At 48.7% G+C, this 26,138-nt stretch overlaps 1 protein-coding gene across 1 annotated transcript; it reads right to left on the minus strand.

Moving 5' to 3' along the window:
- On the minus strand, window positions 1-25,559 carry rs1a (retinoschisin 1a). The gene is made up of 6 exons (XM_072515466.1): window positions 25,499-25,559; window positions 25,098-25,123; window positions 24,235-24,346; window positions 8,125-8,266; window positions 1,997-2,192; window positions 1-640 (listed from the first exon to the last, which is right to left on the minus strand). The coding sequence occupies exons 1-6, from the start codon at window positions 25,542-25,544 to the stop codon at window positions 485-487; spliced, it is 678 nt and encodes a 225-aa protein (XP_072371567.1). The 5' UTR covers window positions 25,545-25,559; the 3' UTR covers window positions 1-484.
- Between the last annotated feature and the right edge of the window lie 579 nt (window positions 25,560-26,138).

Genomic DNA, 26,138 nt, shown 5'->3' on the forward strand with positions numbered 1-26,138 from the left:
TCAAATGCCACTTTTAATAAAGTTAACACTCAGTGGCTTACAGATTTATGCACAAAGTCCTTGGGAGAGAACTTTCAGAAGTCAGTCTAAGAAACACACCTCTTTTCCTCCGAATTCAGGGCAGAACTCTAAAAATGAAACTTAAAAACAGACACAGGGCAGGGCTGAAAGCGAAACTCAAAAACAGACACCCCTCCCATAAGTGACATCACAGCCTGCCGAACTGTTAACCCCTTAATCACAGCTTTAGCTTGCATCTAATCTGGATACTTTAACCTGAGTTCTTTCAATAACATTATTGCAACAGACACATCAATATACATTTAAGAATTCCTATATCCATCACAAAACAAGTCCATATTATTTGAAACAAGATTAAATAGTCAGATCGATAATTTTGCTCAGATATATCATGAATATTGACAGAAGCTTGGATTTTTTTCCACAGGACATGCTACTTCTTCTGTGCTAACGTATAACATGTTTATGGCTGGCATTTATTCATGCATTCAAGCAGCTCCATCCTTATAGCGATCCGAACATGCCAACCTAACGGCTTAATCCTGATGTATTGAGCGACAATTGGAGGACGCAGGAAATTCTGCACAGATGATGACCTGTCTGAGTTCCCATAAAATACCTGTGGGAGGGGGAAAAAAATAATGCTGAAAAACTGATTTCAGAACATCATTTTAATCAAAGCTTTCTAACGGCAAATAATAGAGGCAAATCAAACCCTCAATTGGCAGGACTTTTATCAGCTTTTTAGTTTCACGAGTTGAATTTTATTTCCCCTCCTGCCGGTGGGATCTTCTGGTCCCGCCGAAGTCAATGGGAGTTTTGAACGCCTCGCTACATTTTCAGCAGCAGGGCCATAACATTCCACCTAATGTAAAATGTAACGTCAAATCAGGCAAGTACACGGCAAGAGAACTTCGCCACCTGGTGGCATGTATTAGTTTAGTACCCCCAACTACTAAATTCTTAGAATCTCTTAAATACTGTTATATTCAAAATCAGCTTGGAATAACACAGTTGCAGAACTAATACCAGAGTAAGTGCATTGCAGTAGCTTGGACATTTCACTACACTAAAGGTCCAATAGCAGTTCAAGTTCACACTGATCCCAGATCTTCAAGTTAATATTCTTTTTGTTGGAACATTAAGCAAATTACTAGTGCAAAGAGTGGCAACGGGTTATAATTGCTGAAGCAAAACACTCTTATAACTAACCCAGATTTTTTTTTTCAATTAAGGGGCAATTTAGCATGTCCAATCCTTGCACATCTTTTTGGGTTCTAGAGGTGAGACCCACGCAGACACTGGGGGAATGTGCAAACTCCACACGGACAGTGACCCAGGACCGGGATCTAAACCGTGTTCTCGGTGCAGTGAGGCAGCAGTGCTAACCACTGCACCACCGTGCTGCCCCTTAAATGTTTACTAAATTTACAACTTGTTCTGCTTTCACCCATTAACATGAATCCCTTAAATATGTTATTTCCCCTTATTTTTATAATTCTATGTTAATTGTCAAAAATAAACACCTTCGCACGGTCAGTCTTTTATGAAACTTTTAAATGTTTTATTCTGTATTACAATCGATTTCCTAGCCATTCACAACTATAAATCTTGGAGAAAATCATGCCACCAGAGTACAGCATAACCGAATTACTTTTTGTACATATTCAAATTGCCTTTCACTAGCAAAGACTTCTTGTATTTTGTAAGTCAGGTTTCTTTCCTCCAACACTAATTTTGATGAATTTTTAACAGTTGGACTTTTATTCTTAGAAATAGTTAATGTCCTTGAGACCTGGCTCACAGGAATGGGCTAATTGGAAACTGTCTCACCACTGCGATTTGCAGGTCACCCTATGGGTGTCGAAAAAAAGAGTTGGAGTGTGAATTCCAAGAGTCACCTCGGACAGAGAGGACCTCACTGCTGTACTTAAATCATCCTTTATCTTATTTCTAGATGGGAGCCAATACTTACTCGATTGTTTCCAGTCTGGTCTTTATAGTAAACCCAATTAAATATTTTATCAGATCTGTACTGCACGCTGTACTTTGTCATCCATTCATCAGTATCACATCGTCCTTGAGTAATGATTCCAGAAATAACTCTGATCTTCTTCAGGTCAATCTGAAGCCATTGCTGATTGTCCTGGTACCTTGAAAGCCATGCACACCTGTGATAACACAAAAGTGACATTAGTGAAACTTTGGAAGATAAATTGTTGAAATATGGATGTTAAATTTGAAAGCAGCAAAGACTATAAAGTATAGGGCGCGAACTAGCCAAATTTGTTCAGTGTTGCGAGCGGAATTCACCGGCTATTTCCCAATGGCCAACTCAGCGAGGCCATCACTGGTATCTAACGTTAATTAGGGCACTTAATAATGCTCCGCGTGTTTTACGCTACAACTAACTGTCCTGCCAGGTGATTTGCTGGGACTGCACTCAGCAGTTCCCTGCTAACAAGGGGGAGCAGCACTTCAACTGATCCCACAGAGCAACGCCTTGCAGGGATGTGACCAGGACGGCCACCACCCAATGCTGCAAGAAGCTCAACAACCTCCACTGGGCCGCACGGGTGAGTTGGCATCAGCCCCGGCACCGATCCCGCCGGCTGTCCCGTGCCTATGCACATCCTGGCATCCACCAGCACACCATACCCATGCCCGGCCGTGGTGCCCAAGTCTGTCCCCCGCCATGCTCCCCCACACTGCGAAGAATGAAGCCTTAGGCTCGCAATGTGCCCTCTGTGTCCCCGCAGGAGAAGTTGGTGCACAACCAGCAGAGAAGTGCCCAGACTGGCAGCAAGTTTCTGGACCTTGGTCTTCAGCCCCTATGAGGCACGAGCTCTGAGTGGCTGAGGACATATCACTCACCGACATTGAGTTTGGCCTATGCCGCAGAGGTTGAGTATCCACCGGCCGTCACGCAGATGACTTGACACTCGTGAGTTCATCCCAGCATGATGATCCCTCGCACTGACCACATGTCCTTTCCCCAACAATATCTCCAGCTGGCAGTGCGGGCCAATCCAGGATGCCCCTCGACCTCCAAAGAGAACACCTCAGAGGAGAGCTCCAAGGTTGCCACTGTTGAGGCACAGCTATCATCCCAAGCGCACAGCCACACACCTCGGTGGGCGAATGCAGTGGACAGACTTCTGGGGCACGGTCTGGTGAGCACCACACAGTTGCAGATGCACGTCAGGTGGAGGCAGGAATATTCAGGGGCGATGGAGATTTGCTGGATCCCAGGACCCAGCTGAGCCCAGTCAGATGCTGAGCCTCTGGACCAGGCTATCCTGGAGCTGATGCAGTGAATAGGATGCATCTGTGAGATTCAGAGAGGGATGTCAGCAACACTCCAGGTTCATAGCCAATTGGAGAGTCCCAGAGGCTATGGGCGCAGGAGATCGTGTCGGCAATGCGGGGCATCTGAGGCCAACACTGCTAGGGGGCGACAGCAGTGGAGAGCTTGGAGCATGATGTCAACATCATGAGTGGTGGTGTCCAAGCCATGGCTCAGTCAGTGACTGCCATGGCTGAGCGCCTCAACAGCATGTCCAAGTTGCTGGGAGACGTGTCCTTAACGCAGGTGGACATTGCCGGGGCGCTGTGGAGCATGACCTAGCCTCAGGTGGGTATTGCTAAGGCACTGCAGAGAATGTCCAGGTTGGTTAAAACACATTACACACGAGACATGTGAAAACCTCCGTAATGTTATTCCACACGACAAGCGTGCCATCTATTACGCCCTGGACCTGGGGTGTCCTGGTGATGACGGAGATTCCTGCTGCCCGAGCATCTTGTTGGGCTTGGTCCAGGTCAAAGTTTATGTATTTACCCAATGCCCCAGGGCTGATTGCCCGATTTTGAAGATGGCTACTCGCCTCCTATGATCCCCACAACAGCCATTCTGCTGGCTTCATGTTTTTAAATAGATGTACTGAAAGGCATTCGCCTGGCCGCTCGCTGGGGAGGCGGTTAGGTCATGGGTGACCATTTGATAGGGGGTCCTTCCCATCAATGGAATGGAGATTGAACTTAATTGGGTATTATTGATTTCTCGGCACACTGCAGAGGAATCCAGATCTCGCCAACGGGAGCGGGCTGGTTAGATCGGAAACCAATCGGTGCCCAGCATGGTTCCCGATTTTGGCCTCACCCGCAATCTAACCTGCCCACTCGTTTTCGCGCCGGGTGAAACAAGGCAGGTAGATCGTGCCCATGGTGTCCACTTGTTAGAATATGAACATTTTGTGTTCCTTTCAAATTTATTTCCTATTTTTCCATGATAGTAGTAGCGCCGTTGAAAATCTGGGGGCAGTTGCGGCAGCACTTTAGGCTGGGGGCGGGGTCAAGGGAAATGCCAATTCGGGGGAATCACAGATTTGAGCCAGGGAAGTGGGATGGGACTTTTTGGAGAAGGGAGGAGAAGGGAGTCAGGGCATGAAAGGATTTGTTTCTTGGGGGCCGGTTTGCGGGACTGAAGGAGCTGGGGGCAAAATATGGGTTGGGGCAGAGGGAAATGTTTAGGTATATGCAGGTCTGAGATTTCACTAAGAAGGAGATACAGAGCTTTCTGGTGGTGCCGGCCTCCACACTGATGGAGGAGGTGCTGACGACAGGGGGAATGGAGAAGGTGGTGGCGTCGGCGATTTATGGGGTGATTCTGGGAGAAGATAAGGTATCGCTGGAGGGGATTAAGGCAAAGTGGGAGGAAGAGTTGGGAGAGAGCCTGAAGGAAGGGTTGTGGTGTGAGGTGCTCCGGAGGGTAAATGCCTCAACTTTGTGCGCGAGGTTGGGGCTGATCCAGCTGAAGGTGGTGGATAGGACGCGCCTCACAAAGGCGAGGATGAGCTGACTCTCTGAGGGGATAGAGGATGTTTGTGAATGTTGCAGGGGGGGCCCCGCAAACCATGTTCATATGTTTTGGTCCTGTCCAAAGCTGGAGGGGTATTGGAGGGAGGTGTTCAGGGTAATTTCGAAGGTGGTACATGTGAGGCTTGAGCCGGGTCCTCCGGAGGCCATATTCGGGGTATCGGATCGGCCGGGGTTGGAAGCGGGTGTGGAGACAGATGTTTTTTTGAGTTGAGGGGAAGGGCGGAAGGGTTCTACAATTCATGGGCTTTGTTTATTATGCACTTTGAAGAATTGGGTGACATCGAACATTAGGGGCGGTGGGGGTTGGACTGTGTATGTTGTTGGTGACTATGTCTGGGGTGGATGGTGGATTCCTGAATCCTTTTCTTTCATGTTTGTATTTAAAATGTTGGGGATTGGTGGGAGGAAGGAATTGTTGGCCAGGGGATTGACATTGTATTTGTTACCGTTGATTGTTGGTAGGTGTAAATTTGGATGAAAATGTGAAAAAGGAGAATAAAAATATTTTTTTTAAATAAAAAACATTTATTCCTATTTTAATACAAAATGTTAACCCATTTATTTTAAGTCGGCTTGTAACTAAAATAGCAAATGTTATCCTGTTTAAATTGTGTTAAAAAGGATAATTCTATGATAATTCAATATTACATGGTATGTATTTGTGTGTTTGTGCTATCTTACTGATTTTTTTTAATTCAGTGGTAAATTTGGAAATCTAATTGGTGTGGGTTTGCTACAGTTCAAATAATCATTGACACTGTTAGTTTGAATAAGAGCACTGTGTTGAACATTCAACTTCGCCCTCTGTCAATCGAATCATTCAAGCTGTCGTTTTGTGAGCAAAATGTGTGTGGATGTGTGCGTGTAAGGATTGCTCATTCGAGCAACTGAGAGTATATATATGATCACTTGTTCTCAAACCAGCCGAGTAACAAGCTCTATGTAAATTGCACTTTAAGTTTGGTGCTGTGGTATGGGGAACTGACAAAGAAAATGTATTTTTTAATCCAACAGCCTCTAATTCTCAAATTTTAATCACCATGTCATTACATGGGGGGGGGGGGGGGGGGGGAGATCAAGATTTTCTGAGCAGCATTAACATGTTTACCATGATAAATAGTTAGGTGGTTTGTTTTGGCCTGGCGCAGACCCGATGGGCTGAAGGGCCTTTTCTGTGCTGTATGACTCCATGACACTATACAACAATTTTTGCTGAGAATCTGAAGGAACAAGGGAGTCTCAGTTATCACAGTTGCAGGTATTTTAAATGACCAATTATTCGGCAGTGATTTGCCTACATTTTGTTTTGGGGAATCACTTTATTTGGCAAGTATTCTGCACAAGTGATTTAGTTGGTCCAAAGGTATATCGCATTGCGACATTCCTCTGCCTTTTGAATTAGCCAGGTATAGTTGGTATCCAAAGTGTTCTCCAGGAGGCAATTTAGTGACATCGACATTAATTAGCATACCTCGGGTTTAACAGTTAGTGTGACAGAGAAAAACTGTTGTGTGGTTTTCACAAGCTGTTTAAACAGATTAAGTTGTGATCAAAATAGAAATCCCTAGCAACAGAATATTCCACAAGTATGAGAAGGCTTCATGAACTAAGAATTGCACCACATATTTCTAAGATTAAGGGCGCGATTCTCGGGGCACGTTGTGCTCTGACCGGGAGAGGCATGCAGCGTGCCGACAGACAGGCTCCGCACCTCGCGAGATTCACCCAATTCCCGCGAGACGCTGGAGTTGGATCTCCGCCCCAAATGGGCGGGATCGAATGACGCTCACGGAGTTCGGTCATAAATCTACGTACCACCCGGGATCTACTGACCTCCTTCGATTCTCCGGCCACCCCAGGGAGGCTGCAGCCGGGCGCCAATCAGTGCTGGTCCACACAAACGTGGACCAGGTGGAACGGCACCCGGGGGATCTTCCAGGCCATCGGACACCCCTGGGTGGTCAGGGCAAGTGCAGAGTGACACCCTGGCCCTCCCACTGGAACATGGGCACTTTGGCACTGCCCAACTTGCATCTTGGCACTGCCACCCTCGCAGGAGCACTGCTTGGATGGCAGTGCAAGGGTGCCCAAGTGTGGACGAGGGGGGCCAGGCCCATGAAATGAGGAGGGGGGGGGGGGTTGAAGGGTGAGGGAGTGCAGAGCATGTAAGTAGGGGTCTCAGGGAGGTTGGGGGGGGGGGGGGTCCTAGAAGGGAGGGGGTGCTGTAAGGGGGGGGGGCTGAAGAGGGGGGATCCCATAGCGGGGTGTACTCACTTGTGGGGTACATAGAACATAGAAAATACAGCACAGAACAGGCCCTTCGGCCCACGATGTTGTGCCGAACCTTTGTCCTAGATTAATCATAGATTATCATTGAATTTACAGTGCAGAAGGAGGCCATTCGGCCCCTTGAGTCTGCACCAGCTCTTGGAAAGAGCACCCTACCCAAACTCAACACCTCCACCCACCACCAAGGGCAATTTGGACATTAAGGGCAATTTATCATTGGCCAATTCACCTAACCCGCACATCTTTGGACTGTGGGAGGAAACCGGAGCACCCGGAGGAAACCCACGCAGACACGGGGAGGACGTGCAGACTCCGCACAGACAATGACCCAAGCTGGAATCGAACCTGGGACCATGGATCTGTGATGCAATTGTGCTATCCACAATGCTACCGTGCTAGTGTCCAGGTATGTGGGGGGGAGGGGTGCTGGGGGGTGACATTTCCCATGGTGTGGGGAACCTATAAGCTCACTTAGAGATCGATGCACCCTTTCAAAATGGCGGGCCGATCTCGCAGTTCAGCTCCCCAGTGCTAAAAAAAATTCTAAGTGTGGGCTGAACTGGTGAGAAACTCCCCAGGACCCAAAAAAGTGACTATGTGTCATTGAATAGCGATGGGAACTACCTGAAAAACCTGTCACAAATTAACTAAGACTTTTTGGGGAGAATTGAACCCAGCAATAAATTTTGCAGAAGTTTCACTGACACTGAAGTCAGTGGGTCAAGTTATTGATACATAAATCAGTAGAACAAATGAAATTAATTAACTTAATTACCATTTGTCATGTTTTTATGATCTGTTGCACAACTCCATCTGTTCTTGATCAAATCACAAACTAAAATTGTAATAAAATGGAGGAACTGTAATAAATTAGAATGGTATGTTGAACCATGTAATGCCTTGGTTGATGTAAGAATCTACGTGATTACCTACCCAAAACCTTGGCTGTTGATTCTTGCTTTGTTTGGCATCCATGAGGAATACCACCCTGTATATTGGTCTTCATTGGAACAACTTATCTGGTCTTCTGTAACAGCTCCAGATTCAAACCCAAGAGCTCGGTGATAAGGGCACTCTAATTCAAAAACAATTAGCAAAACTTTGATAAAGTTAAGGCTGCATTGATGTGACATTGTAATTAAATAGTCCACTTCCAACCAATCAGCCTTTCAGCAAAAAAAATCCATTAAATAGCATATTTAGCATTGGAAAATACTCAAAGGAGCTTCACAGCAGAATTATCAAACATAACTTGACCCAGATCTACATGTGGAGTCATGAGGACAGGTGACAAACCAAAAAAGAGAGGTAGTCTTAAAGGTAGAGGTTTTTTAGGGAGGGAATTCCAGAGTATGGCATAGACAGCTAATGCTGGAACAGTGAATGTGCAAGAGGCAAGAATTGAAGGAGCAAAGAGACTCGCTTGACAAAGATTTAGGAGATGGGGCAGAAAGTAAATGAGGATTAGAGTGCAGGTATTTGTGTTCTATTTTCAGGTCCGCCTACTCACAGATCTGAGTTAGTACATTGAAACTGGGCCTATCCATGAGGCTCATGATCTATTTTCAACCACAAATCCCCATTGCATCCACCTTCACCTCCCCTTTCAGTTTATAACCAGTGAAAGACCAGCTGAGCAGCACGGTCGCACAATGGTTAGCACTGTTGTTTCACAGCTCCAGGGTTCAATTCCCGGCTTGGGTCACTGTCTGTGCGGAGTCTGCACGTTCTCCCCGTGTCTGCGTGGGTTCCCTCCGGGTGCTCCGGTTTCCTCCCATATGTCCCGAAAGATCTCCTGTTAGGTAATTTGGACATTCTGAATTCACTCTCTGTGTACCCGAACAGGCGCCGGAATGTGGCAACTAGGGGCTTTTCACAGTAAATTCATTGCAGTGTTAATGTCAGCCCACTTGTGACAATAATAAAGATTATTATTAAATCAAAAAGGTAAGTCACTTGAAGGGGTATTGTCCTCTAACAGTAACTACGTTGTAGGATGGAGTATACAGGATGAAATAATTGGAGCTTGTGAGAGAGGTATGGTAATAATTATGGATGATAATTAGCCACGCAAAGGTAACCCGGTAGATGAGTTCAAAGTCTTTTAGTACAGTGTTTTACCGCAGCATGTTCTGGCACCAATCAGAGAGCAGGCTACATGAGATCTGGTAATGTGTAACAAGACAACTTTAATTAATGATTTCATAGTGAATATGCCCAAAGTAACAGTGATAACAGTGATTGAATTTCAATTCAAGAGAGAGGAGGGCATGAAGATAGAGCTGGCTGAAGATAACTGGGAAATTAGATTAAGGGATATGTCAATAGAGATGCAGTGGAAGATGTTTAGGACATACTTCACAACACTCAGCAAAGATACTTTCCAGTGGGGAAAAAACACTCTGGGAGAAGGATGCATCCCTCGTGGCTAACTAAGGAAGTTAAAGATAGTACCAGATTAAAAGAACAAGCGTACATTTCTGGAAAGATGAGTGACCGGTCTGAGGTTTGGAAAAATATAAAAACCAGCAGAAAACAAAAAAAATATGAGATGGGAGAAGGGTATGACAGAAAGGTAGACTTGTGGTGGCGGCCATGGTGTGTTGGGTCGCACACAGGGCAGCTCCAGCTTGAAGGCGTAGAAAAGAGTTATTTTTACCCGAAATCGGGTGCAACTTCGACAGAAAAGTGTAACTGAAGGTCCAAGGAGAATCCCCCCCCCCCCCCCCCCCCCCCCCCCCCCCCCCCCCCGGGAGTGATATGTCTGCTGGTTATCAAACCCAGAAGAAGGTGAAGGACTTGGCCAAGGAGTTGGAAGGGACCTGTGGCACAGCAGCCAGTGGAAGTGGTTGCTGAGGGGGAAGGGTCAGTGCAAGTGGCAAAGCCCCAGATGGAACAGTTGATGGCTTTCATCAAGGAAGAGTTCAGCAACCAGAGGAAGGAGATGCAGGAGGACAGATTGAAGGCCATCGAAGGGGCTGTCGCACCCCTGAAGGGATCGATGCAGAGGGTGGAGAAATGCTTTGAGGCGCAGGGGTCGCAGATCCGAGAAATTGAGAGGGTGATGTCATCACAGCGATGGGGTGGTGGCATTTGAGGCAGAGGTGGGGCTCTTAGGAGATCTTTGCAAGATGCTGGGAGCAAAGGTGGAGGAGCAGGAAAATAAGTCGAGAAGGCAGAATCTGCGGAGTTCCTGGAGGAGTGGAAGGTGCAAGTGCCATTAGGTACGTCTCGAGGATGCTGGCAGGGCTGGTGGCAGATGAGGTGCTGGACAAGGCCCCTGAGGTGGGCAGAGCGCACAGGTCTCTGAGGCAGAAGCCTAGAGCAAACGAGCCACCATGGGCGGTAATCGTGAGGCTCCACAGGTTCGTGGAGAAGGAGAAGATTCTGTATTGGGCCAGGGAGAAACATAGCTACGAATGGGAGGGGAACAAGGTCCGAATATGCCAGGACATTGGAGCTGAGCTGGCAAAATGGCGTGTGGGGTTCAGCAGGGCCAAGGCGGTGCTGTATCAACAGTGCATCAGGTTTGGTTCGCTCTACCCGGCGAAACTATGGGTGACCTACGAAGGCCAGGAATGTTATTTTGAGACCCCAGAAGCGGCCAATTACTTTATCAAGGAGCATAAACTGGGGGAGAACTGAACTGGACAATTTTGGAAGACGGAGATGCTGGCACTTTGAAGTAATTGAGAATACAGGGTGGGGGTTGGAAGGAGGTTTTTTTTTCTATTCCTCCGATGTGGAGGGTTTTTTCTTCTTTTTACTGTCGGGTCGACAGAGGGTGCCACGGATGTCCCCACCCCCCTCCTGCTGCCTGGGGCTGCGGTTTTCCTTTTGGTTTGTCTTTGGGGGAGGTGACCTGTGGTTCGCAATGAGTCTTTGTTTGGGTGGGGAGGGGGAGGTCAGCGGGGAGCCTTCTTCACTGAACAGCGAGGTGAGGCCGAGGGGTGGGCGGGGGGGGGTCAGTAGCAGGAGCCTTTGGGCAGGAGTTGCCATACTGGCAAGTACTGCTGGTGAACAGAACTGAGGTGGGAGAGAAGGCTGAGACACAGTTGGCCGTAGGGGGGAGGGGGCTGGGGGGGCAGGGTAATGCAATGAGGTGAGGTTGAAGAAGGGACGGAGAAAGGGGCCATCTTGGATGGGCCAGGTACAGGGTGAAATTAACGGGGTAGAGCTGTAAGGTGAGGAGGGCAGACAGAGGGGAATGGAGGTGTAAGCCCCCGGTACGGCTGATAACATGGAACGTGCGAGAGCTCAATGGACTGGTGAAGAGATCTTGTGTCTTTGCGCACCTAAGGAGTTTAGAAGCGAAGGTGGTCTTTCTGCAGGAGACGCACTTCCACGTGAAGGACCAGGTTAGGCTGAGGAAGGGATGGGTGAGTCCGGTTTTCCACTCGGGGTTTGGTTCAAAGTCGCGGGGCATGGCAATTTTGATGAGGAAGAAAACGGAGTTTGTGGGCACGAAGGAAATGAGGGGCCCGGGTGGGAGATGTGTTACTATAAGTGGGGTATTAGAAGGGACGGCGGTGGTATTGGTGAATGTGTATGCACCGAATTGGGACGATCTAGCTTTTATGAGGGAGTTGCTGGCAGCGATCCAGGACTTGGCCACGGCCCAGTTGATTATGGGAGGAGATGGACTTCCGGTTGCGACGATGCGGAGCTAAGCCGCACGTTTCGGCATCTCCCGCGATAACGGACTGTCGGGCTCTCCGGAGGAGCCCCAACGGAAGTTTTTTGATTTGATCCCGTGTGGGAAGGTGCAGTAAGGTCCCCCTTTACGGTATATGGCCGAGATCAGCGGTGGAGCGGCGTGAAAATAGGCTCTGGAGCAGCGGCAAAAACGAGGGGGAAAAAGCAAGATGGCGGAGGGCGGAGATTGAGCAGCATGGGGGCCGGGGCAGCAGGAGTTCCTTAAGCGCTGTGTGGAGGAGCTTAAAGAGGAGGTGCTGGCGCCAATGCTGTTGGCGATCGAGGGGCTGTAGGAGACCCAGAAGACCCAGGCGGTGGAGCTTCATGAGGTGAAAGATAAAATGAATGATAACGAGGACGAGATCCTGGGCCTGGCGGTAAAAATGGAGGCGCACGAGGCGGTGCACAGGAGGTGGGCCGAGAGAATCGAGGTCCTGGAGAACAGGTCGAGGAGGAAGAACCTCCGGATTCTGGGTCTTCCCGAAGGAGTGGAGGGAGCTGATGCCGGGGCGTATGTGAGTACAATGCTCCATTCGCTGATGGGAGCGGAGGCCTCTCCGACCCCCCTGGAGTTGGAAGGGGCTCACCGGGTCCTGGCGAGGAGACCCAAGGCTGATGAGCCGCCAAGGGCGATAGTGGCAAGGTTCCATCGCTTCGCGGACAAAGAAAGTGTGCTGAGATGGGCCAAGAAGGTGCGGAGCAGTAGATGGGAGAATGCGGTGATCCGAGTTTACCAGGATTGGAGCGCGGAGGTGGCAAGAAGGAGAGCTGGCTTCAACTGGGCCAAAGCGGTGCTGCATAAAAATAGAGTCAGGTTCGACATGCTGCAACCTGCGCGACTGTGGGTCACTTATCAGGACCAACACCATTATTTTGAAACGCCAGAAGAGGCTTGGACCTTTATTCAGACGGAAAAACTGGACTCGAACTGAGGGGATGTGGTTTTGGGGGGAGATGTTGGTTGTATATGGGGTTGTAAATAGGGGTAAAGAATACTTCATGGGTGGGATGATGGATGGGGATGTGGGTAGAGTTCTGGTTAAAATTCCTTTTTACTTTTCTGTAGACGAGATGATGATGATGGGGAATGTGGGCGTCGGTGCTGGAGGGAGGTGAGACTCGGGAGGGAACTGGGATAATGGCCGCAGCAGGAGCTGCGCCACAGGGGGCGGGGCTGGTTCAGGAATGCGCAGGCTTTTTCCCACGCACAAAAGGGGGGGGGGTGGAGGAAGGTAAGGAGGAGGAGAGACTCCCACACGGGGAGATCAACGGGAAGGCAGGGGAAGCCGGGGTCAGCAGAAGTCAGCTGACTCACGGAAGTAATATGGGGGGAGCAAAAGATCTAAATGTGGATCTAGCGGGGAGAGGGGAGGATTTTAGGGTTGCTGCTGCACTGTCCGAGGGGGAACTGAAAATGGAAGAGATGGTCGGGACGGGGGTTCCCCGCCTGGGGGACTGGAGGGTGCGGGAGGCGCGAGCACGGGACTGGCCTAAGATAGGAAATGGCTAGTCGGGGGAGGGGGGGGGGGGGTAACCCCCCAATCAGGCTGATCATGTGGAATGTGAGAGGCCTAAATGGGCCGGTTAAGAGGGCCTGAGTGTTCGCGCACCTAAAGGGACTGAAGGCAGACGTGGTCATGCTTCAGGAGACTCATCTGAAGGTGGCAGATCAGGTCAGGTTAAGGAAGGGATGGGTAGGACAGGTGTTCCATTCGGGGCTGGATGCGAAGAATAGAGGGGTGGCAATACTGGTGGGAAAGCGGGTGTCGTTTGAGGCCAAGAACATAGTAGCGGACAAGGGAGGCCGATACGTGATGGTGAGTGGTAGGTTGCAGGGGACGGAGGTGGTACTGGTGAATGTATATGCCCCGAACTGGGACGATGCTGGATTCATGAAACGGATGTTGGGGCGTATTCCAGACCTGGAGGTAGGGAGCTTGATAATGGGTGGGGATTTTAACACGGTGCTGGACCCAGAATTAGATCGCTCCAGATCTAGGACGGGGAAAAGGCCGGCTGCGGCCAAGGTGCTTAGGGGGTTTATGGACCAGATGGGGGGCGTAGATCCGTGGAGATTTGCCAGGCCTTTGGCCAGAGAATTTTCTTTTTTCTCCCACGTACATAAGGCCTACTCCCGGATAGATTTTTTTGTTCTGGGCAGGGCACTGATCCCAAAAGTGGAGGGAACAGAGTATTCGGCCATAGCCATTTCAGACCATGCCCTGCATTGGGTGGAGCTAGAGCTGGAGGAGGAGAGGGACCAACGCCCGTTGTGGAGGTTGGATGTGGGACTGCTGGCAGACGAGGAAGTGTGCGGGAGGGTGCTGGGGTGTATCGAAAGGTATCTGGAGGCCAACGACAACGGGGAGGTGCAGGTGGGAGTAGAATGGGAGGCGCTGAAGGCGGTGGTCAGGGGAGAGTTAATCTCCATCAGGGCTCATAGGGTGAAGAGAGAGGGCAGGGAAAGGGAGAGGTTAGTGGGGGAGATTTTAAGGGTGGACAGGAGCTATGCAGAGGCTCCTGATGAGGGACTACTCAGGGAGAGACAAAGTCTCCAGACGGAGTTCGACCTGTTGACCACAGGCAAGGCAGAGGCACAGTGGAGGAAGGCACAGGGGGCGATATATGAATATGGGGAGAAGGCGAGTCGGATGATGGCACATCAGCTCCGTAAGAGGATGGCAGCGAGGGAAATAGGCGGAGTCAAAGATGGCAGGGGAACTACGGTGCGGGGAAAGTGAATGAGGCTTTTAAGGCCTTTTACGAGGAGCTGTATAGGTCTCAGCCCCCAGGGGGAAAAGAGGGGATGCGGCGATTCTTGGACCAATTGATGTTCCCAAGGGTGGAGGAGCAGGAGGTGGCTGGTTTGGGTACGCCAATTGGGGTGGAGGAGCTGGTTAAAGGACTGGGGAGCATGCAGGCAGGGAAGGCCCCGGGGCCGGATGGGTTCCCGGTGGAGTTTTATAGGAAGTATGTAGACCTGTTAGCCCCATTGCTGGTAAGGACCTTCAATGAAGCAAGGGAGGGGGGGGGACCCTGCTCCCGACAATGTCGGAGGCGACGATCTCTTTGATCTTGAAGTGGGATCAGGACCCACTGCAATGTGGGTCGTATAGACCGATCTCGCTCCTTAACGTAGATGCTAAGTTGCTGGCAAAAATGTTGGCCACGAGGATTGAGGACTGTGTCCCGGGGGTGATTCACGAGGACCAGAAAGGGATTCGTAAATGGTAGGCAATTAAATGCTAATGTGCGAAGGCTCCTAAATGTGATAATGATGCCATCGGTAGAGGGAGAAGCGGAGATAGTGACAGCCATGGACATGGCATTGGCTGCTTGAGAGCTCAGCTGCAGGCGATCAGGCTTTATGTGGAGATCCATTGTTTAAAAAATCTTGTTCAATAAATTGATGCACCGTCAATTACCACAAGACGAGAATAGTGGAACAATCGAGGCTTTATTGAACAAGATGTTGTGCCTCCTGTAGCTGGAACCAGAATGGCTGCAGCGCAGGAGAGCACACACTTTTATACACCGCCTGCTGGGGTGAAACCAGCAGGCAGTGATTTACCCTTGTACCTCTAATATATGGGCAGTGCCGTAATACATATAATATACCATTAGTGGTGACTACCACAAATGGTTTTGAGCCGGGGGGAATAGATGGCATGTTTCAGAAGTGGAGAGAAGTGGGGCTGGTTAAGGTGAGGGATTTGTACCTGGAAGAAGGGTTTGCCGGTATGGAGGAACTGAAGGAGAGAGTAAAGGAGGAAGTGAATTTCGCGCAGAGGGTTTGGAAAGAGGCCCTCAGGTTGCTGAGGTACACCCTACTGGAGCGACTGTTGCTTCTGGAAGTGGAAGGAGAGGGCAGGATCGGAGACATATATGGGTGGCTAAGAGAGCAGGGAGGTGAGCAGGTGGTGAAGATTAAGGAGCAGTGGGAGGGGAGATAAACTGGGGAGTATGGAGTGAGGCGCTACAAAGGGTAAATGTGACCTCGTGTGCAAGAATGAGCCTTATACAGTTCAAGGTGGTACACAGGGTACACATAACTCGGGCAAGAATGAGTGGGTGCTTCCAGGGAGTGACAGACGAGGGTGAGAAGTGTGGGCGAGGACCAGCGAATCATGTTCATCTGCTCTGGGGCTGCGAAACGTTGGGGAGGTTTTGGGCAGGAGTATTGGCGGCGCTAGCAAGGATGATGGGGTGGAGGTTGAGCCGGACCCATTGGTGGCAATGTTTGAGATATCGGGGAAGCTGGAGCTGATGGAGGGGAGGAAGGCCGATGTTGTGGCCTTCGCCTCTCTGATTGCCTGACGAAGAATTCTGATGGAGTGGCAGTCAGCAACACCACCAGTGTGGCGGCCTGGCTGGGGGACTTATATGACATGGATACCTGTCTCATTGTCTCCGGCAATTCTCCCCTTACCATCGCGTCCTCAAACATTTCTACCACCAGCGGTGCCAACTGATCCTTGAATTTTTAATAAAATTCCACCGGAAACCCACCTGGTCCCAGTGCCTTGCCTGACTGCATCTTCCCTATTGCTGCCTGCACTTCCTCCACCCCCATTGATTCCTCCAATGTGACCCTTTCCTCCCCTCCCACTTCTGGACACCAGTCATTCCAGAATTTCCTCATCTCCGACTCATCCTCCAGTGGCTCAGACTTATGCAAGCCCCTATAAAAGTCCTCAAACACCTAATTCACTTGCTCCGGCACCACCACCAACCTGCCTGCTCCATCCCTAATCCACACGATCTTCCCTCGCTGCTGCTTGTGATGGAGCTGGCCTGCCAACAATCAACTGGCCTTCTCAACATAATTGTACACAACCTCCTGTGCTCGCCTGAACTGCCAAAACACCACCCCCGTGTGCAGACGATCAAACTTGACCTGCAACTCCTTTCTCCTCACAGACAGTCTGGCTCCGGGTCCACAACATGTCTTCCATCTATCTCCAAAATCTCCTCTGTCTACCTTCGGGTCCAATACCTTATTCCAATCACCCCCTATATCAACCGATGAGTATTCAAGTCCGGTATGGCCGCGAACATCTTCCTCACAAACCCAGTGCCATCCCAATTTGGGCCATATACGCTAACCAGCACCACTAGCCTCCCTTCCAACACCCCCATCACTATCACTACCTGCCCCCCGATCCAACACCACCTTCTCCATTTGGAACCTTACCCGTTTACTCACCAGTATCGCCACCCCATGGGCCCTACTGTCAAAGCCCGAATAGAACAGCTGGCTCATCCAGCCCTCCCTCGGCCTCACCTGGTCCTTTAGCCTTAAATGGGTATCCTGTAACAGCACCATGTCTGCCTTCAGGCCCTTTAAGTGCACGAAAACTCACACTCTCTTCACCGGCCCCCCAAACCCTCGCACGTTCCACATCACCACTCTGGCCGGGGGTCTCTCACGTCCCCCCACACCCTTCCTTCCCGCCATGACCATTCTCTCAGGCCCTGTCTAGCAGGCGCGACCCAGCCCTGGCCCTAGTCAGCATCACCCCCCCCCCCCCCACCCCTCCTCTCCCCCCGCCCCCCCCCCCCCACCCAATTCCCAGAAACTCCTCCACCATTTCCTCCTGAAAACACCTCACCCAGTATCGTCCCCATCCCACCACCATTCACACCTCCCAGGCTCATCAAAGCCTACCAAACAGATTCAGATTCCCTTCACCTTGCTCCTGTTCACTGGCTAACATTACGTTTGCTTGCACAGAGGCCCCTGTCAGAGCCCTTCTTCCCCACATCGAAAAAACACACCAGCTCCAAAGCCCCCCATACCCACCTCTTCCAAACTTCCAATACCCTGTGCCCCAACAAACACCAAACATGGACAACTGTAAATCCCAACCGTCTCTCCCAAACCATCCCAGCCCAAACTTCTATTACACAAAACCGTTGACCATAACATCCACAACTGGAAAGAACAACATAAAGGAAAAACCCAGTCAAAAAACATCAAAGTCCAAATTCAGTCCAGTCCCAGGCTTTCTGCCTTCACGAACACCCTCGTTGGCGTCTCAAAGTAGTAGTCTCTGCCGTTGTGCGTAATCCTCAACTTTGCCGGGTAGACCACACCAAACCGCTCATTGCTTTTATACAGTGCCGCCTTACCTCGACGGAAGGCCGCCCGTCTCCTTCCCAGCTCCGTCGTCAAGACCTGGTATATAAGTTTTCCATTTCCGTCCCACTCCATCTCCCGTTTCTGCTTTGCCCACCTCAGCACATTCTCCTTCACTTGAGAATTGTGAAAGCAGACGATCGCAGGTCTCAGCGGTTCATTCGTTCTCCGTTTCGGCCGAAGTGACCGGTGGTCCCTGTCCAATTCATACTGGGAGTCTTACTTATCAATTTCACCAGCATGTCAGCAAAGTACTCTGTAGGCCTCTGGCCCCCCACCCCCTCAGGCACACCCAGGATCCTCAGATATTGCCCTTGTGATCTGTTCTCCAGGTCTTCTACTTTGGCCGCAACAATGCTTCCACCACCCCCTTCATTTTCTCTCCTTGCTCCCGCACTGCCATCCAAGTTTTCCCCCAACTCCTCTCTCATCGGGGCAAGAGTCGTACCCACCCACTCATTCAGCGAGGTCATCATCTCTGTCCGATGCCTTTCAAAGTTTTGAGAACAACCGCTCAAATTCCTCAGCCATCACTTCAGCCATCTTTTCCACTGTGTTGGTTGTGGCCCCACCCTATGGGCTCTTTCCTGCCATCTTTATTCCCACTGCACTCCTTACCACGCTCAGCAGTGGACTTTCACTCACTCTCTTTTTCCCCGGATTCTTTTCTTGGCTTTTAACATTCCCTGGACCTGGGGCATCCATGTCCCAAACCTTCCCACAGCTTCTCATTGAAGGATTTTCCCGTTTAACCCCGTCCCCAGCAAGAGGTCACGTGGGCTATCTTCACTCACAGGCAAAGAGCCCAGGGGCATTGCAATTGCTGATCCCAAGGGGCCAACCTCCGTCAAGGAGAGTTGTCATTAGGGTGGGGCGGGGGGTTGCGGAGCGGGAGGTGTTTGTGGTGCAGGGGTGGGGGTTTGCGGAGTGGCGGGGGTTTGCAGAGCAGAGGTGGTTTGCAGAGCAAAGCTGGGCTTTGGTGGGGGGGGGGGGGGCTGCAGTGGTGAGTGTCTGTGTCCACAGATCCACCATGCCAACGCGTGGACCATGTGGTCCCATTCTGGGGGCAACCTGAGTCCACCTGCCACGGCGACCGCCCATTGACCGTGAAGGCCTCTGACAGCTGAAGGCTACTGCTAATACTGAATTGGCAATCATACTTAAGTGAGCACTTTACACATCCCAAGTGGATCCCCACGGTTGGTGTGCCATTCAGCATGTGGGGGTTATTGGCTAACATCCCAATTAGACCATGATGCCTGGACATTGTGCCTGAACACTGTGGGGGGCAACACATAAGGACTCAGTGGCCAACATCTGAACACGCAAGGGCTGTGCCCCAGCATTGGGCACATTTCCGTGACCAGAGGATAGGTGTGAGCACCAGGGAGGTGGCCAGTGCCCGGTCCAGGTAATGTCATGTTCGGTTGTCTGGGGTACAGAGTCTGGGGTCCGGTGGGCAGAGGTCTCCGTTGCGGCCAGGGGTGAGTGGGCAGTGAGTGTGGCGGGCTGGGGGGGGGGGGGGTGGGCAGAGCAATGGAGGGACTGGGAGGAAATTGCTAGTTATCAGCCTCACACCCTCTCCCAATTCCTTGCATATATTAAACAGCATGGATGACATCTTGGACCCTGCGGAAGCTGCCCTAATGGTGCTGCTGGCATGCCAGGCGGCCAAACGCCAGTGAAGGTGCCGCCAGCATTGTTGACAGAAGCTCGAGACGGCCATGTGCAGGGCCTCACCCCACACCCTGCGGACCTGGCCGCTCAACAGGGAGGGACCCAGAAGGGGTGGGGCACGACAGCCCAAAGTGCAAGACCACAGTTGCTGGTCTTTCGATCAAATGACAGATGCATGTGCCGTAGGATGCTCCATCACAACAAAGGGGAGTGGGGGGGGGGGGGGGGGGGGGGGGGCGATGTGGCACATGTGCATGCCCTTGTAGACTTGGCACCATGTGGAGAAGGAGGATACCTACTCCAAATGGCCATCAAACTCACCGCTTCTCAGGATCATTCCAGTGCTTGAGTGGGGACTTGTACGGCATCTCACAACCCACATGTGCATCCGTGGAGTCATGGATGCCCTGTTTGCTCAGGCAGCGGACTATATAAGCATTGACATGGACCAAGCCCAACACGACAGCAGGATTCTTCGCTATCGACTGGATGCCCCAGGTCCAGGGACTAATAGATGGCACGCATGTCGCCCTGTGGTCACCGGGCTGTCTGGAATGCTCATCGTCAACAGGAAGGGGTTCCACTCCCTGAACATGCAGCCCATGTGCCACCACCACATGAAGATCATGCATGTATGTGCCCGCTTCCCAGGGAGTGTGCACGACAGCTACAACTTGGGACAGTCGGACATCTGTGGCCTCTTTAAGGACCGAGCCAAGATGGACGGTTGGCTCTTGGGGATAAGGGATAACCGCTGAGGACCTGGCTAATGGCAACAGTACGGAGGCCTATGACTGATGCGGCGACCCGATACAACAAAGTCCATGTGGCCACACGGGCTGTCATTGAGTCATTGGTCCTGACGAATCAGCCGACGGGACCATTATTTGCAGCATGAAGCCCGTGGGGCTCGTTAAGTGAACCAATTGAAAGCTTTGGATGGATGCAATCCTTCACCCACACACCCTAGTGAAAGGGCTTTGGGCAAGTACGGAAGATAAAGGCCATCACTGTGTGACGCCACAAGGACTTTATTAATCCAAAGTTAAGGCGTTCGGGAGGAAGAATGTCCCCGCAACTGTTCAAAGGCTGACAAACAGAGCGATTCGAGGATGGAGTCACTGTGCTGTACACATTAATGACTGAGTGGTGTTAAGCCAGAAGTCGTAAGTGTACCTATACCACAGAAAGGAACTTTTTGACCGCTTAGATGAAGCCAATCTTGTGAGGAACTGAGTGAAAAGAGAATTTGCTAAGGTCCAAATTTTCAGACCTGTGACACATAGTGAAACATGGTCAAATGACACCACGAGATGCAAAAATACAAACTATGTTGGACTTCCTGGAATCACCACCAGAAAAGAAACGTAAAGCCTGGTACTGGCATCACAGCATTTCAAGATTTATGTTGCCATCAACTCAGCAGAGACAATCTCCAATATGGACCACAACCGTTTCAAAATATATCGAGATATTTCAAAATCGGATTATTTGATTATTCCGATGGAGTTTACTATTGCAATCATGCAACTTAAAAATCTTTCATGTGGCCAGAAGCGAAAACGTCATCGCGGGCGCTTTATCCCGAGTATAAAATAAACTTTTGGGAACAATGGAAAACTTTCTGGGGTATTTGTCTCAGTTAATGCATGCTTTTGAATTTTGTAATATTTAATAAGTTGGAACAAAAAAAACTGCTGAGAAATTAAACATCTTTAAAATAAGACGTTTCATTTTTAATAAAGGGCACGTCATGAACCTGCCTAGAGACAGCAGTAGACAGTGGGCACGATCCAACAGCCACACTGCACCCGAAAAGCAGCTCACCACAGCGCAGTTTGGCCAATAAAAGTCAGGGGACCCCGCTCCAAGGATGTACCTGGCTCGCAATGCCTTGTGAGATCTAACCCTATCTCGCAAGGCGCTGCAATGTAAATTCCACCATTGTGGGCGGAATCACTTCTTAGTAAATCTGCATATTAAAGCGAGGCAGCTAGTCTCAGTCTAACGTGCAGATTCCCAAGGTACCTGAAGCATTGGGATCTATCTCTTTTGTCTCGGACACCTTGGGTGGGGTGAGTGCTGTTCAGTACTGGTCTGCATGAACTGGGACCAGATAGAATGGCACTCGGAGTCACCCAGGGGATCGGAGCCCCTAGGTGTGCATGCCCTTTGGCAGGATGGTATCCTGGCATTGGTGGTGCCACCCAGACACTGCCAACCTGGTTCAATGGCAGTGCCAGCTAGCAGGGACACTGCCATGGTGCCTAGTTAGCACTGCCAAGCTGGCATTTTTATGTGCTAGTGATCGGTGCCCTGTGCAGGGGTTGGAGGGTGGGGCTATAGTGCATTGGGGCTTGGGGGGAGTCGGGGGATGCGCCGGGGGCCTTGGAGATCAGGACGGCATGTTAAAAATGGCAACCCATGGCGAGCGGAGCTCCTCGGTGTAGAAAACGGGGCTATGTGCAGCCTCGGCCATGCGTTCACCGCTGAGGCCCCTTATTTAACGTGAGTGGCGTGGTATAGCCATGTGTTTCTCAGTGCTGCGAGCACCGGGAAATGCACGGCTAATCGTGCTTACTATGGGGCTTTGTTCCCTTTTAGTTGAATCGTGCCCAGTATGTAAAACGATCTCAATTGGTATGCGTCTCCCGGTTAACAGGTTTAGAACGGCAGTTTGGATAATCAAGTGTGAATAGAGGAGAAACAGGTGATTGGGAAGGTCCTTGACTTACATATATGACGTATTTTGAATATAAATGATAAATAAATAATCTTTATTATTGTTCCAAGTAGGCTTACATTAATACTGCAATGAAGTTACTGTGAAAATCCCCTCTTCGATACATTCCGGCACCTCTTTGGGTACACAGAGGGAGAATTCAGAATGTCCAATTCACCTAACAAGCACGTCTTTCGATTAGAAGGGGTCTCCCAATTAAGTTGGAGATCAAGTACATTTTTTCTCTGAGTATCATTGGCCTGTGGAATTCCCTTCTCCAGAGAGCAGTGAAGGCAGGGTTATTGAATATTTCTGATGCTGAGTTAGATAGATTATTGATTGACAAGAGTGTCAAAGCGTGTAGAGATAGACAGGAAAGCAGACTTGAGTCCAAAATCATGTCAACCATGACCTTATCAAAGGACAGCAGGCTTTAAAGAGTGAATGGCCAACTCCTGCTCCTAATTCGTGTTCATAAGGGTGCCCACTTCCCGTAGTGCACTACAGCATTAGAAAGTCAACAAAATGGCCTATCAGGATATATTGATAAGGTTGTACCTAGGCAACCCTGGGTAACGTTTTATTTATTTTTTCTTCAGATGTGGGTTGCATTGCGAGGCTAACATCTCTTGCTCACCCCCCAATTGCCCTTGACCTTCAGAGGATAGTTGAGAGTCAAACACATTGCTGTGGGTCTGATGCCACATGTAAGTCAAATCATGTCAGGACGGCAGATCTCCTTCCCTAAAAAACATTAAGGAGGGGCGGCACGGTGGCACAGTGGTTAGCGCTACTGCCTACGGTGCTGACGACCCGGGTTCGATCCCGGTCCTGGGTCACTATCCGTGTGGAGTTTGCACATTCTCCCTATGTCTGCGTGGGTTTCACCCCCACAACCCAAAGATGTGCAGGGTAGGTGAATTGGTCACGCTAAAGTGCCCCTGAATTGGAAAAAAAATAATTGGGTACTCTAAATTTAAAAAAAAACATTAGAGAAGCAGATGGTTATTTACGACAATCATGTTTGCTTCATGGTCACTATTATTGAGATGAGTTTTCAATTCTAAATAATTCCTCTAATTCTGGCCTCTTGAGCATCCCTCATTTTATTTGTTCCACCAACATAATGACCTGAACCAGGATGTATTGATGCCGTGCCTTGGGCCCAGCTTCGGGAATTTCCTCCATAAACATCTCTGCCTGTCTTCCTATCTTTCCCCCTTTAAGGCATGCCTTAAAAGTTACTTTTTTGACCAAGCTTTTAGTGATATGCCTGAACATCTTTTCTTATAAGTCTCAGTGTCAGTTTTGGCTTTATAAAAACCTTGTGAAGCGCTTTGGGACATTTTATTACATGAAAAGCTTTATATACACAAGTTGTTGATGTTGGGTCTCTGAAACTTATTTATTGTGACTGGTAGTATTCCATCATGACGGGTTATACTAAAGGGTAATCCATTTAATCTTCAGAGATAGTCATTCTGAAGAGGTAAGAGGATTAATCAGTGACCTTGTGTCTTGTCTTATCACCTTTGCAATTCCAACCAGTACGAATGCCCTACATTCTCAATTCTCTGGTAGCTGCCAATATCCAGTACAATGTTACAGGTTTTACTGTCAACTAAATGGGAGGTCCCCCGCACCCCCATCCCCCAAAGTCAACATTATTGATACATTGAAGCTTTTATAAAGTAGTTGATTTTGTTTTGTTTCCAGAATAAAGTCTGGCTGGATCTTCAAGAATACCTCCTCAGAATCGAGGTTAAGTGCCTTCTTATGCCATTAAAAATTATATAATGGTCTCTCTTACCTGGCATGCATTCCAGCATCAATGGTCCTGGTGCCATTCCCCAAAATGTGTTGAGTTCTTCATTGCAATCGCATTTGCAAGTCTTGTTACATGACTGATCCAGATTTTCATCCTGTCATAAATATAGGAGTAGTAGCTGAAAGCTTATGAACCCTACAGTATGACTTGTGTGGGTACTTAGCTTTGAGGCTGATAAAAATTTGTCCTGGTAAACATTTTCTTTTTTGTTAACATGCATTGACAACATACCTTAAACTATTAACAAAACTGATCAAGAAGAATAAAGTGTTTGCATGAGAAAAAAGTGCAATCATTTATATTTTCCTTAATTCATCTCTCATAAGATAACATGTAGAGTATTAAGGGGAGGGAGATGCTTAAACCACCCTTTTTTAAAATGTTTATCTCAATCCCACAGCCCATGGAATGCTTGCCTGTTTTCGTTTATGAACTTATTGGTGGGGTAGGGATATAATGATTGCTTACAGTTACTTTTGGGGTCAGTTATCAAACAGTTGAAGTGTCTTTTAACTAAATTGCAGTAGATTTTTAAAAAAATTTATTACTACAGATACTGGAAATTTGAAATAAAATAGAAAATGCAGGAGGAAGGATCGTACACACTCAAAACGTTAACTCTGTTCCTCTCTCCAGACATGCTGCCAGACCTGCTGAGTTTTCCCATTTTATTTTTTGTTAACTAATTGGTCTGCCTATTATTTGGAAATAATGAGCAACAGTTAAACAATATTTTCTAAGAATAGCCTTTACCAACAGGCCAATATCAGCACACAAGTCAGATTGAAAGCAGCTGCACAGGTTGAACAATGCTTTACCAACATTGGCCACACTGAGCTCCATACCTCAGTAGCAGATGTCGATGGAAGAGCTTTTCCAAATGGATTGAGAAGAATTTTTAAAATATAGAGGAAAGACGAGCATTATTTTCTTGAACAGTACAAATATAATCACTTTTATTTTACATTTTTATAAAATAAATACAAATCAAGAGAACATTTAACTGCTCTATTGATTCTATTTTAATGATCTCAGTATTGGAAATTTATACACAGCTTCAGAGTTCTAGTATTCTACAATTGCTGAGGTATTATCACATTTGAAGAAACTCAAATAAGGTAAAAAGAATTTCTCACCTAATAACAAAATATATACTGAATAGGGGAATATAATTTACTGATTTCAATTTTTAAAAAAACAATATTTGGTAGAAGCTCCTTATCCCACCAGAAAATGCTCAACATACCTTCAAATAAGAACAGAATGGAAAATAGGATGTTTTCTCCCTTCATCTTTTCAAGATTATGCACTCAGCAAATTGAATAACCGCTGTAGATCCAAGAGGATTATCTTAATTCCCCACGTCAGCATATTTCATATATCTTAACCGTTACAGCCATTTTATTTAGTCATCATTTTATGAAGCAGACACAAAGGAGCTTAGTGGAGAATTAAAAAAATTAGATTGGAGTGTAAAAGAAAAAGAAAGTTCAAATTTATATCGCACCTTTCATGACTTCAGGACATCACAAAACTCTTCACAGCCAATTAAATATTTTTGAGCAGAGTCGCTGTTGTGACTGAAGAAAATACAGCTGCCCAGATGTGCTCAGTGAGGTACCTCTACCAGCGATTTGACAATGACTGGATAATACATATTTTCATATTGATTAAGGTTAGTCAAGGCACCAGGAAAAACTTTCCTGCATTTCTTTGATGTAGTGTCATGGGATCTTTTATATCCATCTGAGAGATATGGTTTTGGTTCAGCATCTCGTCTGAAAGCCAGCACCTCTGACAGTGTACAGCATTCCCTCATAACTGCAGTCAAATGTCAGCCTGGATTATGTGCTCAAGTCCCCAGAGTGGAACTGGATCCCATTGAG

This window comes from Scyliorhinus torazame, chromosome 8, assembly GCF_047496885.1.
Source record: "Scyliorhinus torazame isolate Kashiwa2021f chromosome 8, sScyTor2.1, whole genome shotgun sequence".
NCBI classification, from domain to species: Eukaryota; Metazoa; Chordata; class Chondrichthyes; order Carcharhiniformes; family Scyliorhinidae; genus Scyliorhinus; species Scyliorhinus torazame.